Genomic DNA, 14,841 nt, shown 5'->3' on the forward strand with positions numbered 1-14,841 from the left:
GAAAGATCTACCACCTTTAGGCCTCAGCTCGGGAGGACTTCCTGCTGCTGCCGGGTTTTTAACCAAGGGAAGAGATCACAGCTGTTGCCCTTCAGAGGAAAAAAAGTGGTGAGGTTGGGGAAGGGACTAGGCAAATAGGCCAGGGGGAAAGGAGAATAGAGGCAAAAAGTGTTTTAAAAAAATGTGCATAAGCAAATCAAAACATAAAAAATAAAAAAAAAGATGAGCAAACTAAGAAAAATACAGAAAGTGAAAAAATAAAAAAAAGTTGGGCAGAGTGGGATGGATTTTTTTTCCTCATCTCCTAAAATATTTTAACTGACACCTAAGTTTTGAAACATTTTCCAGCTTTTACTATTGTGGAATGTAATCTGTGACTGAGTGTGGTATGAAGTGTATGCCTCGGTGTTTGTCTGGTGTGCTTTGGTCTGTGTGTGTAATGTGGTCTGTCTGTTTATGTGTCTCTCTGTGTTTGGGTATGGTGTGTCTGCGTTTTTCTATTTCGGTATATCTGTGTCCCCTGTTTTTGTCTGGGTGTTGGGTTTCTGTTTATCTCTCTGTCTGTCTGGGTATAGGGTGTCTGCCTATGGGGCGGATTTTAAAAGGAGCGCGAATAGCCTACTTTTGTTTGCGCTCCAGGCGCAAACAAAAGTACGCTGGATTTTAGTAGATACGCGCGGAGCCGCGCGTATCTGCTAAAAACCTGGATCGGCGCGCGCAAGGCTATGGATTTTGTATAGCCGGTGCGCGCCGAGCCGCGCAGCCTACCCCCGTTCCCTCCAAGGCCGCTCCGAAATCGGAGCGGCCTCGGAGAGAACTTTCCTTTGCCCTCCCCTCACCTTCCCCTCCCTTCCCCTACCTAACCCACCCGCCCGGCCCTGTCTAAACCCCCCCCTTACCTTTGTCGGGGGATTTACGCCTCCCTCTGGGAGGCGTAAATCCCTGCGCGTCAGCGGGCCTCCTGTGTGCCGGGACGCGACCTGGGGGCGGGTCCGGAGGGCGCGGCCATGCCCCCGGGCCGCCCCGGGCCGTAGCCACGCCCCCGGGCCCGCCCCCGGAATGCTCCCGACACGCCCCGAAAACGCTGCGCGGTTCGGGCCCGCCCCCGACATGCCCCCCGACACGCCCCCTCCGAAAACCCCGGGACTTACGCGAGTCCCGGGGCTCTGCGCGCGCCGGTAGGCCTATGTAAAATAGGCTTACCGGTGCGCAGGGCCCTGCTCGCCTAAATCCGCCCGGTTTTGGGCGGATTTAGGCGAGCAGGGCTCTGAAAATCCGCCCCTATGTGTATGTATGAGCTTACTCCTTTCACCAGCGTCTGTAAACCACTGGATGGCAGTGTGGCTACCTGATGAATATCCTTCGCGCGCGCGTGTGTAGCGATCCATTTTATAAGTCACTACAACCAATTGCTTGAATGGAAAGGGGGCTGTGTCTCAAAGTTTTCTCACTAATGCATTGGAGACCACATTGTCAGAGCTACAATCATCATCTTCCTCTTCCACTCTCTGAATTGTTGGTCAGTAAAAACAAATCTATCCAAAGGGTTAAACTTAGAACCACCAAACAATAGACTCAAGTTTAATAGGTTGTGGAGCACGTTGCTAAGCGCAACACATTCAGGATAAATGGTCTCAAAAAGAGGCTTCAAAAGATAAGCTTGATAAACTGGTTAAAAATGAGCAAATTCTTTGACCCTGCAACATTTTCAAATAGCTACAGGAAAAATCTGTAAAGATTCAATGTGACAATGCCACGGCAGTCACGTATATAAACAGGCGAGGATGGACTCCAAGTCAAGGGGCCTTCAAAGACATGAGCCAGCTCTTCCAATGGGCAGAAGTCAACTTGCAACAAATTTCAGCTCTACATATTGTAGACAAGGAAATTCTAAAAGCAGACTTTCTGAGCAGAGATTGTCCGCACCCAGGAGAATGGGTGTTTTTGCCTAATTATAAAGTGATGGCGCATGCCAAAAAATAGTCTTAGTGGCAACTAACAAGAATACCAAATTGCATCACGTCAGCTAGAAGAATATATGTAATGCAAGCCTTTTCATGCAGAGATCCTTTTTAAGGTTCAACAGACTATGATAACATTCATCTTGTCATTTCTTCCAAAATTTTTCATTTCCATTTAAAGCAAACTATTTACTTGCTGGCATTTACAGAAAAAGATTGTCAAGGGAAAGAAAAATCACTGAGATTCTTGAATATCAGAATATCGTTAAGATATTTGGAGATAACTAATTCCTTTAGATAATCAGATAAATTGTTCATTTTGTTTGGAGGTCAACGCAAAGGAGAAGCAGCATCTAAAGCAGTGGTTCCCAAACCTGGTCTGGAGGATCCCTAGACATTTGGATTTTCAGGATATCCACAATGAATGTGCATGAGATAAATTTGCATGCAGTGCCTCTATAAAATGCAAATTTTACCTCATGCATATTATTCATTGTGGATATCCTGAAAACCTGACTGGCTAGGAGTCTCCCATTGTAAGATGGCTCAAAGAAACAATTTCATCTTTATACATGCTAAAACAGAAGGAGGGTCCGGAATTGAGTAAGGCACATTTAGTTCATTCCTCCTCATGGGCAGATCTGAGGCAATGGATGTTTGCAAGGCAGCCATCTGGTTGTCTTTAAATACTTTTAGCAGAAACTACAGGTTAGATGTTCTCCCCAAAGAAGATGCTACCTATGGAGCAAGTGTCTTAAAATGGAGCAAACACCTACTCATCCTTTTTAATTTAAGCTTTGGTACTTCCCAAACATACCAGACTTGGTGTGGCAGAAAGACAAAGAAGAAAAAATTAGACTTACCTGATAATTTTCTTTCCTCTAATTTCTGCTACACCAGTTCAGAAACCCTCCCATTTATTAAAAATAAAGAGAGAAACAAGCCTCCAGAAAAAGAACTTAAATTTAAGGGAGAAAATAAAGAAAATTCTAAGAGCTTTGCCAGTAGTATACTGAGTTCTCAGGGTTCTGAGGTTAGTATATATAACTGTAGTGATGTCATAAAAAAAACAAAAACCTCTGCTTCATCAGCTGGATGTGGGGTGAGGCCCAAGCATTCTGGATTGGTGTAGCAGAAATTAAAGGAAAGAAAATTATCAAGTAAGCTTAATTTTTTTCATGATCTATTTTTATTCTGCTGGTTGATGGTTTTATGGAGTGTCCCCTAATCCAAGTGTTGGTTGAAATGGTAAATAATTGTTTCCTATTTCTGTTTCACCCCATTCATGATTTATAAATTTCAATCCTTTCCTCTCTGTCTATTCTCCAAGCTAAAGAGCCCCAATCTGTTTAGCTTTTCTTAAATAAGGGAGCTTTTCCATCCACTTTATCATGTTTGTTGCCCTTCTTTATATCGTTTCTATGTCCACTATGTCTTTTTTGAGTGAGGGCAACAGCTGCACACAACACTTAAGGTGTGGTTGCATCATAAATCTATACAAAGGCGTTATAAGAATATAAGACTTGCCATACTGGGTCAGACCAAAGGTCCATCAAGTCCAGTGCCTGTTTCCAACAGTGACCAAGAGAAGTCACAAGTACCTGGCAGGATCCCAAGGGGTAGATAAATTCCAAGCTGCTTATCCCAAGAATAAGCAGTGGATTTCTGCAACTCTACCTTAATGGTTAATGGACCTTTCCTCCAGGAATCTGTCCAAACCTTTTTTAAATGCAGCTACACTAATAGTTTTTACCACATCCTCTGGCAACAAATTCCAGAGCTTAATTATGTGTTAAGTAAAATAAATACATATATTTTCTCATTAGTTTTAAATGTATTACCTTGTAACTTCATTATGTGTCCCCTGGTGTTTGTACTTTTCAAAAGAGTAAACAACTGATTAACATTTACTCATTCCATTCCACTCATTATTTTATAGACCTCTATCATATCCCCCCTCAGCCATCTCTTCTCCAAGCTAAAGAGTCCTAACTACTCTAGCCTTTCTTCATAGGGGAATTGTTTCATCCCCTTTATCATTTTGGTCACCCTTCTCTGTACCTTTTCTAATTCTGCTATATCTTTTTTTTGAGATGTGGTGACCAGATCTGCAGAAAATACCTCAAGATGAGGTCGCACCATGGAGTGATACAGAGGCATTATGATATTCTCTGTTTAATTCTCCATTCCTTTCCTAATAATCCCTAGCATTCTATTTGCTTTTTTGGCTGCTGCTGTTGAATACTGAGTGGAAGATTTCAATGTATTTTCAACGATGACACCTAGATTATTTTCCTGCTTGTTGACTTCTAATGTGGACCCTTGCATTATGTAGCTCTGATTTGGGTCACTCTTTCCTAAGTGCATCACTTTGCACTTGTCTACATTAAATTTCAATTGCCATTTGCATGCCTAAACTCCCAGGTTTTTCAAGGTCCTCTTGCCGTTTCTCACAATCCTCTTGCGATTTAACAACTTTGAATAATTTTGTGTCCTCGGCAAATTTGATCACCTCACTTGTTCCTATTTCCAGGTCATTTATAAATATATTAAAAAGCAGTGGTCCCAGAACAGATTCCTGGGGCACTCCACTATTCACCTTTTTCCATTGGGAAAATTTACCATTTAGCCCTACTCTCTGTTTTCTATCTTTTAACCAGTTGGCAATCCACAATAGGACACTGCCTCATCCGTTGACTTTTTAATATTAATATAATTTGTTTTGTTCTCTATTCCTTTCCAAATAATTCCTAATATATTATTTGCCTTTTTGACTGCTGCCACAGACTGAGCCACAAGATATTATACACAAGGACTCTGAGATCATTTTCCTTGGCAGGGACTTCTAACATGGAACCCATCATTGTGTATGTGCAGTTGGAATTATTTTCCCTGCATGTATTATCTTGTACTTGTCCACATTAAATTGCATCTGCAATGTACATGCCTAGTGTCCTAGTCTCCCAAGGTCCTTCTGTAGTTCCTCACAATCCTCTGCTGTTTTAACAAACTTAAACAACTTTGTGTCATCTGTAAATTTGGTCACCTTGCTCGTTTCTCCTTTTTCCAGATCATTTATGAATATGCGCCAGTATAGACCCCTGGTACATGCCACGAATGACCTTTCTCTATTTGGAAAACTGATCATTTAGTCCTACCTTTTGTTTTCTGTCTTTTATCCAATTATCAGTCCACAATAAGGCACTGTCTCCTATCCTATAACCTCCCAATTTCTTTCATGAGAGACTGTCAAAAGCCTTCTGAAAACCAACTCAATTTTAAATAAAACCAACTCAATTTTATCCACATATTTTATACTTTCAAAAATACCTAGTAAATTGGTAAGGCAAGACTTCCTTTTGCAAAAAACATGTTGGCTCTCTCTAATTTTGTGTTTAAGAAGAGTTTCTACCATTTTGCCCGGCAGCAAAGTCAGGCTCACTAATCTAATTTTCCATTTTACCCCTGGTAGCCGCTTTAAGAATTTGCATCACATTGACCACCATCCAGTCATCTGATACTGATTTTAAATAAGTTGGAAATCACCAGAAACTTTGAGTTCACAGAGCCTTGAATACCATGATAAAACAAAATATATATTATCCCAGGACAAGCAGGATGCTAGTCCTCACATATGGGTGACATCAGTAATGAAGCCCTATGTACGGAAAACTTCTTTAAAAGTTTCTATGAAACTTTTGACTGGCACCAGAGTGCCTACTGAGCATGCCCAGCATGCCATGATATTCCCTGCCACAAGGGTCTCCCTTCAGTCTTTTTTTTCCGCGAAGCAGTTAGCCTCGCGGTCTCTAGGAGTCCTGTGGAATTCTCCACAACTTTAACTTAAAGAAAAGTTAGAAAACTTCAAGCCGCAAAGGGTCTCCCCTTAGTAAACACCGATCGCGGTAAGTTTTTGATTTTTGCGGTTCCGTTTCGTTTTTTCCAAATTTTTTGTCCTGAGTCATTGGCCGTCGACGGCTGTCCGGCCCCAAAAATGGCTTCAGGCTTCAAAAAATGTCCCAAATGCGCCAGGAACATGTCCATTACGGACCCTCACCAGGACTGTGTCCTCTGTCTCGGTGAAGGGCATGATGTTAAAACTTGTCCCTTGTGTGCCACGATGACATCAAAGGGCCGTCGTCTACAACTAGAGAAAATGGAGCAATTGTTTAAAATACAGCTAGTTTCAGCTCCATCCACCTCAACTCAATCGTCTTCGGCTGGGTCGATTCGAAAAGTCGTATTCAAAAAGCGTCTACCAGGTGAGTCGGGAGACGCTCCCTTTTCCTCCCCCTCACCATCGTCCAGGGCGTCGACATCGGGCAGTGAAAAAGCCCGCGAAAAAGAGAAGCATCGCCATCGGTACCATAGGCCGCATACGGTATCTGCGACCTCGATACCCGGTGAGCCATCGACAGAGGGCGGTACACCGACTAAGAAACCTCGGCTCCAGGATCAGGATTCACAGTCATCGAAAGGGCGATCCCCGCCGATTCCGGCGCAGGGAACCGTGCCTCCTCAGGGCTCTGAGGAGGTACCGGCATCGCCGTCACCGCCTCCCCCCATGGGTGCTCTGTTCTCACCATCCATGCGGGCGGAACTTGATGTGTATATACGTCAAGTGGTCAGAGATGCTTTCATCGAGGCGATGCCACGACCTCAGCCGTCTACACCAGCGATGCCCTCTACACCGATTCCGATGACATCGCCGGTTCCAACACCGGTGCCCTCGATGCCGATTCCAGCAATATCATCACCGCAACCATTGATGCCATCGGTGCCGATGCCGCCGGTTCCGGCGTCTGTGCCACCGATGCCGTCGATTCCTTTTCGGCCACCGGCACCGATGCCACCATCGATGACAGTTCAAGAATCCTCCATTTTTCAACCATTAATGGATAAATTGGATTCCCTAATTCAGGCTTTTTCTACTTCACCTCAGGATTTCGATTCAGATCCACATCAAGAACCACTGCCTGGTCCATCAGGAGTTATTCCGCCTGTCAGACCACGTACACCAATGTCTGAGGTCCCCTTTAAGCCACTTAGAACATCTGGACATCCACTGGATACTGGTACTGACTCAGAGAATGATCTATCATCTGAAGAAGATATCCTATCTGAACCTTCACCACCAGAGGACAGAAGGAAATCACCACCAGAAGATCTTTCCTTCTCTAATTTCATAAAGGAGATGTCGGACACTATCCCATTCTTTCTCCTCTCGGAAATAGACACTAGGCAAAAGACCTTGGAGGTCCTTCAGTTCGTAGATCCTCCTAAAGAAATATTAGCTATTCCAGTGCACGAGGTCCTGCAAGAGCTAATGTACCGGATGTGGGAGCACCCTGGCTCTGTGGCAGCAGTTAATAAACGAGCTGATGCCACATATCTCGTACAACCCATTCCAGGGTTTCAAAAGTCTCAGTTGCCACACCAATCTGTAGTGGTTGAATCAGCCCAGAAAAAGGCTAAGAGGCTGAAACAACATGCTTCCACACCTCCAGGTAAAGACAGTCGTTTCCTAGACAGTTTAGGAAGGAAGATCTTCCAAGGAGCAATGCTGGTCTCACGGATAAACTCATACCAATTATTCATGAACCAGTATCAGCGTGACCTGTGGAAACAGGTTGAAACTCTTTCCCAACACTTACCAGACCAGTTTCAAGAGGGTTTCCTCCGCCTCGTGCATAAGGGCCTAGAAGCAGGCAAGCACGAGGTGAGAGCCACTTACGATTCCTTCGAAACAGCCTCCCGTTTATCGGCCTCAGGTATAACAGCTCGAAGATGGGCCTGGTTAAAATCTTCTGAACTCAGACCAGAAGTACAAGAAAGGTTGGCAGACCTACCTTGTCTAGGTGAAAACCTTTTTGGAGACAAGGTCAAAGAGGCAGTGGCAACCATAAAGGACCACATGGAAACCCTGAAACAGTTGTCTCAACTTCCTCAAGAGACACACCAACCTTCTAGGAGGCCTCCTAGAAGAGAAGTCAGGAAACCGTATTATCGCCCTCGACGATATTATCCTCCTGCTACCAGAGCCAGACAGCAACGCCCTACACAGCGTTCCCAAACTCGTCAGAGGCCTGCTAGGCCCCAGCAGCCTGCGCCTACTGCATCCACATCAGGCTTTTGAAAACCAGCCAGAGAGCAGAAACCATACTCAAAATCCTCTTCCACACTTACCGGTGGGAGGTCGAATAGCTTATTACCATCAAACTTGGACCTCCATTACAACAGACCAATGGGTACTCTCAATTACAGCTCAAGGGTACCGCTTGGATTTCCTCACTGTACCAAACGAAAATCCTCCTCTTTCATTTTGGACAGTGTCTCATCACTCCACAATTCTACAAGCAGAATTATCCACCCTTCTGAATGCCAGGGCCATAGAACTAGTTCCCAGGCCTCAGTGGGGCAGAGGATTCTACTCCCGATATTTCCTCATTCCAAAGAAAACCGGGGGCCTACGTCCTATCCTGGACCTCAGAAATTTCAACAAATTTCTAAAGAAAGAGAAATTCAGGATGGTATCGTTGGGCACCATGCTACCTCTTCTTCAAAAAGGGGATTGGCTCTGCTCTCTGGATCTTCAAGACGCTTACGCTCACATTCCCATCTTTCCTCCTCATCGACAGTACCTGCGCTTTCTGGTGGAAGGGCAACACTTCCAATATCGAGTACTACCATTCGGCCTAGCATCAGCACCTCGAGTATTCACAAAGTGTCTTGCAGTAGCGGTGGCACATCTTCACAAACAAAGAGTGCATGTGTTTCCTTACTTGGACGACTGGCTCATCAGGAGTCAAACACAAAGTGGAGCTCTCACTTCTCTCCAGCTCACAATAAAGTTGCTTCACTCCTTGGGATTTCTCATAAATTACGAGAAATCCCATCTCACACCATCTCACCAGTTGCAGTTCATAGGTGCAGATCTCAACACCATCACAGCAAAAGCTTTTCTTCCAAGAGACCGTGCTCAAACGCTCGTTCTCCTAGCGCACTCTATTCGCAATCAGTCTCGAGTTAAAGCTCATCAGTGCCTCACCCTACTCGGACACATGGCTTCAACAGTTCACGTCACTCCCATGGCCAGTTTGACCATGCGACTAATGCAATGGACACTGAAAAATCAATGGATTCAAGCCATTCAACCATTGTCCACTCCCATTCAGATAACACAAGATCTGAAATCTTCCCTTCTCTGGTGGACATCAACGATCAACTTGCTCAAAGGCCTACCTTTCCAGCAACCAGTTGCACAAGTGACTTTAACTACAGATGCATCCACCTTAGGTTGGGGAGCGCACATTGGTCATCTAAAGACGCAGGTCATGTGGACAAAACAAGAAGCCTCCTTTCAAATAAACTTTCTGGAGCTTCGAGCTATACGCTATGCACTACATGCGTTCAAGGACTGCCTTTCACACAAGACTGTTCTGATCCAAACGGACAACACAGTAGCTATGTGGTACATCAACAAACAAGGGGGAACAGGTTCCTATCTCCTTTGTCAAGAAGCAGCTCAAATTTGGGACTGGGCCCTAGCACACTCAGTTCTTCTACGGGCCACCTACCTAGCAGGCATCCACAACACAGTAGCGGATCGCCTCAGCCGTCACTTCCAACCACACGAGTGGTCTCTAGACCCAACGCTAGCAACCAAGATATTTCAACGGTGGGGTCAACCAACAATAGATCTCTTTGCATCCCATCTGAACTACAAAGTGAACAATTACTGCTCTCTCCTCTGGCAGCAGAACAGCCTACCAAGGGATGCTTTTGCTCGCCATTGGAACTCAGGCCTGTTATATGCATATCCACCGATACCACTCATAACCAAAACTCTAGTGAAGTTTCAACAGGACAAGGGGACCATGATACTCATAGCCCCATACTGGCCTCGACAAGTATGGTTACCCACACTTCTAGATCTCTGAGTCAGGGATCCCATTCGCCTGGGATTAGCTCCGAATCTCATAACTCAGGAACAGGGTCAGCTGCGCCATCCCAACCTTCAATCCCTGTCCCTGACAGCATGGATGTTGAAAGCTTGATATTACAACCACTCAACCTTCCAACCACTATATCTCAAGTGCTGATAGCCTCACGTAAACCTTCCACTAGAAAGAATTATTCCTACAAATGGAAACGTTTTACTTTGTGGTGCACTCAGAAAGCACTAGATCCTTTCACTTGCCCCACTACCTCACTACTAGATTACCTATACCATCTTTCAGACTCTGGTCTTCAGACTTCATCTGTAAGAGTACACTTGAGTGTAATCTCAGCTTATCATAGCAAGCTGGGAGACACACCTATCTCTACACAGCCTCTCGTCAGTAAATTCATGAGAGGCCTAACTCACATTAAACCTCCAGTTCATTCCCCAAGCATACAATGGGACCTGAACGTAGTCTTAACCAGGCTTATGCGTTCTCCATTTGAACCCATAGATAACCTGTGACCTTAAATATCTTACTTGGAAAACGGTATTCCTTATAGCCATTACATCAGCTAGAAGGGTCAGCGAACTACAAGCTCTAGTCACATACGAACCTTTTACAAAGTTCCTACATGACAGGGTGGTCCTCCGTACTCATCCTAAATTCCTTCCAAAAGTAGTCACGGAATTCCACCTCAATCAATCCATAGTTTTACCAACATTCTTTCCGAGGCCTCACTCTCACCAGGGAGAAAGAGCCTTACATACCTTAGACTGTAAGCGTGCATTATCTTTCTACTTAAACCGCACTACAGTCCATAGGAAATCCAGTCAACTATTTGTATCCTATGATCCAGTGGGTAAACTATTTGTATCCTATGATCCTATGATCCAGTGGGTAAACATACTTTGTCAAATTGGCTAGCAGATTGCATACAATTTTGTTATGAGAAGGCAGGCCTTACTCTTCAAGGGCGATTAAAAGCACATGCAGTCAGAGCAATGTCAACCTCAGTAGCACACCTTCGCTATGTACCTATTCTGGACATTTGCAAAGCAGTAACATGGAGTTCTCTTCACACCTTTGCAGCTCACTACTGTTTAGACAAAGAAGGAAGACAAGATTCAGCATATGGACAATCTGTCTTAAAGAACTTGTTTCCAGTATAACCCCAACTCCTTCTACATCCAACCTGCTGTGATTTCGGCTGATTCATTTCAACAATACTTCACTGTTGCTTCACCACAAAATGACTCAGCCTCTAGCTTTCTAATCACCCATATGTGAGGACTAGCATCCTGCTTGTCCTGGGATAAAGCAAAATTGCTTACCTTGTAATAGGTGTTATCCCAGGACAGCAGGATGTAGTCCTCACGAAACCCACCCGCCACCCTGCGGAGTTGGGTCCGATACTTTTTATTATTTTATTTTTGGCTAACGCTAATTGCTACAAAACCAGACTGAAGGGAGACCCTTGTGGCAGGGAATATCATGGCATGCTGGGCATGCTCAGTTGGCACTCTGGTGCCAGTCAAAAGTTTCATAGAAACTTTTAAAGAAGTTTTCCGTACATAGGGCTCCATTACTGATGTCACCCATATGTGAGGACTATATCCTGCTGTCCTGGGATAACACCTATTACAAGGTAAGCAATTTTGCTATCATCAAAGTAGTATAAATTTAACTGGGTCTTGTGAGCATTTAAATAGACGTTTTAATGTTTCCCTTCTAAAACTCCTCCTCTCCCGCCCTCCTCATAAACATTTTTTCAATTCCTTCTTTATAGATAGTCTGAACAATTAAACTCTATTAAAAGGACTTCAGGAAAGTACAACACACAACTAACTAAACAATCATACTAGTTAAGAGAAATCAACTTTTTAATAGTTATTTTACCCATTAGATTGGGGCTTTTTATCCAGGCACTATACATTCCAAGATTTCCTGGTTGTGAGCTAAATAGAAAAAAAGAGAGATTTTCAGCAGAGGTTGGATCACGGCTTTGGAGGAACCTAAAAGTTCTGTCACTTCAAGGGCCAAATTACAAAGAAATTAGTTTTACTTCAAATTAAATGGAAAATATTTTTAGTAATATCAATGAGATATAGCAAGCTTAGATCAGTGTTGGAAGCAATTCTAAATGGCTAAATTAAAATTGCTGCTTTAACAAAAAATGATATTCATGATAAATTTTCTTTCTAGTAATTACATAATATATGCTTTTAAGTGTGTAATTTGTGGTTGTATTCTGCTGTATTTGTTCATAGAATTCAGTTGTAGCATTACATTTCTTTTATAATTAATTTTGCTAAAAACAAGTTTTTCTTCAGAATCTAGCTAAAGATCGACAGTTAAAGCTTCTGAGGCAACAACAGGAAGTAATGGGCCTCTCCAAGCAACTAGAGCATGTGGTGGATTTTTCAAAATGGGCAGTTTCCAGTGGGAGCAGCACAGCATTATTGTACAGCAAACGTCTGGTAAGGTATTCATGAAGATGGCAGTATTCAGCCTTAAAGTGAATAGAGGATGTGATTTTCTTTTCTCTGAACCTGGTTACTGTTGGATGAAATATCTCTACCTGGAGCCCAACTTTGGCTAAAAATTATGTTCATAATGTAAATGTTTCCAGACTTGAATGGGTTGAAAAAATCACAGAAGTATGTTATGACAATGTCTTATGGAAGATGCTTTTAGAGGGTGTGCTGTATACTTAGTGACTGCTTCTTAATGATGTATTGCATCCTCCAGTGGTGAAATAATTTACCTTCAAAATGTGTCAAGGTTATTCAGCACTAGTCATATAAGCTGGAACCCTTAGGGAACCACCTCCTTCCTACTCTCAGGCCCCACTTTATCAGATTCAAAATGAAGAGGAGGAAATAATTGAATCATGTAAGGCTTATTATACAAGTTTACCTTATTTATTGCTTATCCTGTGAAGCAGGTCAAATAACCCAAACAGAAATAAATAACCCCATCTAAGATTTATATCATCTGAAGTTTAGTTGCTTCAGAAGCCTTTGGACAATTGAAAAAAACTATCAGGGTGTTATGGTTATTGGTGTTTGGGTGGATCCTTGGACACTGTGGCAGCTGACCATGCCCTCGGGGGCAGTCCCGTGAGGGACCACAGTATCAGGCTAAACTCCGGACAGACAAACACAGATTTGAATCTTTTATTAAACAGTATTTGGAACCACCAGAGGTGGCAGTAGTGAGTAGTAGTTGTAGAGCCCGGCTGGGTGCATCTCTCACAGAGCACTGGAACGGTTCCTCTGTAAGCAGTGCTGTAGTGGAAAGAGACAGAGTTATGAGCACATAATAGAATTAGCATTCAGAGTCCCAAGTAGAATAGGAGAGCTCCAAGACAGGGAGAGCAGGCCCTCGAGGAGTGAGTACCTGATACCTTAGAGCAGAGAAACTCGGTAGCATTGTACTCACTAGCAGTAGCCAAGATTCCACTAGACGAGAGGTCTGGCATCGGAGCAGAGGGCAGGCCCTCGAGGAGAGAGTACCTGATTCCGGCGAAGCGGTACTGTAGAGAGAGATGTTTCTTGTACTCACAGATGATGACTGTAGTTAGTTCTTCCAAGTAGAAGGTAGAAGCTGCAGGTAGCGACACAGGGAATATGGGCCCTCGAGCAGCGAGTACCGGTTTCCTGATAGCACCTGAAAGAAGCAGAGAGGCCCCCGAGGAGCGGGTACTCTGTTTGTTAGTGACCCCGAAGGGTAGTAAGAGTTCCAGTAGAGCTGGCGTGGCAGAGTAGCTTAGGAATGGAGAGCGAATCCCATCCATAGAGTTCCATTTGCTAACTCGACGAACTAGCAAATGAAGTAGGCAGATATACCCTGGAATTGTGATGTCAGAACAGGGGGATGCCCCTGAGGTTCGCACCAACCTGGAAATAAAGATGAGGGCGGCGTGCGCGCACGCACCCTAGAGGTACCTTGAAGGAGCATGGCGGGAGGCAGCACCAAAGCCGGTCCGGGGACACCGGAGAGGTCTGCAAACAGATGCCACGGTGGCCATCAGTCCAAGGTGAGTGGGAGGAGCCGCAAGTAGAGAGAGGTAGGCGGGGCGAAGCCATCAAAGACCAATGGACACAACAGTACCCCCTTCAAAGGACGGCCTCCCGTCTTTTTACCAGGTTTAGGTTTGTGTGGATGCATCCGATGAAATTGAAGTATCATCTCTTTGTGCAGGATATTTGCCATCTGCTCCCAAGAATTTTCTTCGGGGCCATAACCTTCCCAAGATAGAAGGTATTCCCAAGTTTTGCCACATCTTCTTACATCCAGAATAGCTTCAACCTTGTATTCAGTGTCTTCTTCTGTGGTAATAGAAGTTGGTTCTGGAGACTTGTGTGAGAACTTACTTAGAATGAGAGGTTTCAAAAGTGAAACGTGGAATGCATTGTGGATTTTCAATCTAGGCGGTAGCTTTGGACTGTACGTAATGTTGCCAAGACGTCGGAGAATTGGAAACTGTCCAACGTAGCGTGGAGCAAATCGACTTGAAGGGAACTTTAATCTCAAGTGCTTAGTGGACAGCCAGACTTTGTTACCAGGTAGAAATACAGACGCTTTAGAATGATGAGTGTCGTATGATTTCTTTGCTCGTTCACCCTCTTTAGTTAGCATGTCTTTAGACTGAATCCATAATTGATGGATATCATCAGCAGTGGATTGAGCTGCTAGGGACGACACTGAGAAAGTCAGTGGAAGTGGTGGTGAAGGTAGTCGTCCATAAACCACTTCGAATGGTGTTGATCCAGTGGATGACGCTGGATGTGAGTTAATGGCGAATTCTGCCCATGGCAACAGTTCGGCCCAGTTATTTTGACAGCAACTCACATAGGCACGAATGAACTGTTTTATGGTCCTATTCATCCTCTCAGTTTGGCCATTTGATTGGGGATGATAGGCAGATGTAT

General features: G+C 44.1%; 1 protein-coding gene across 1 annotated transcript in view; it reads left to right on the forward strand.

Moving 5' to 3' along the window:
• Nucleotides 1–14,841, forward strand: part of TRIM24 (tripartite motif containing 24) — a 622,654-nt gene that overhangs the window by 246,828 nt on the left and 360,985 nt on the right. The window contains 1 exon segment of the mRNA XM_029599765.1: nt 12,238–12,384. Coding sequence (XP_029455625.1) covers nt 12,238–12,384 — 147 coding nt within the window.

Source organism: Rhinatrema bivittatum, chromosome 4, assembly GCF_901001135.1.
Source record: "Rhinatrema bivittatum chromosome 4, aRhiBiv1.1, whole genome shotgun sequence".
Taxonomy (NCBI): Eukaryota; Metazoa; Chordata; class Amphibia; order Gymnophiona; family Rhinatrematidae; genus Rhinatrema; species Rhinatrema bivittatum.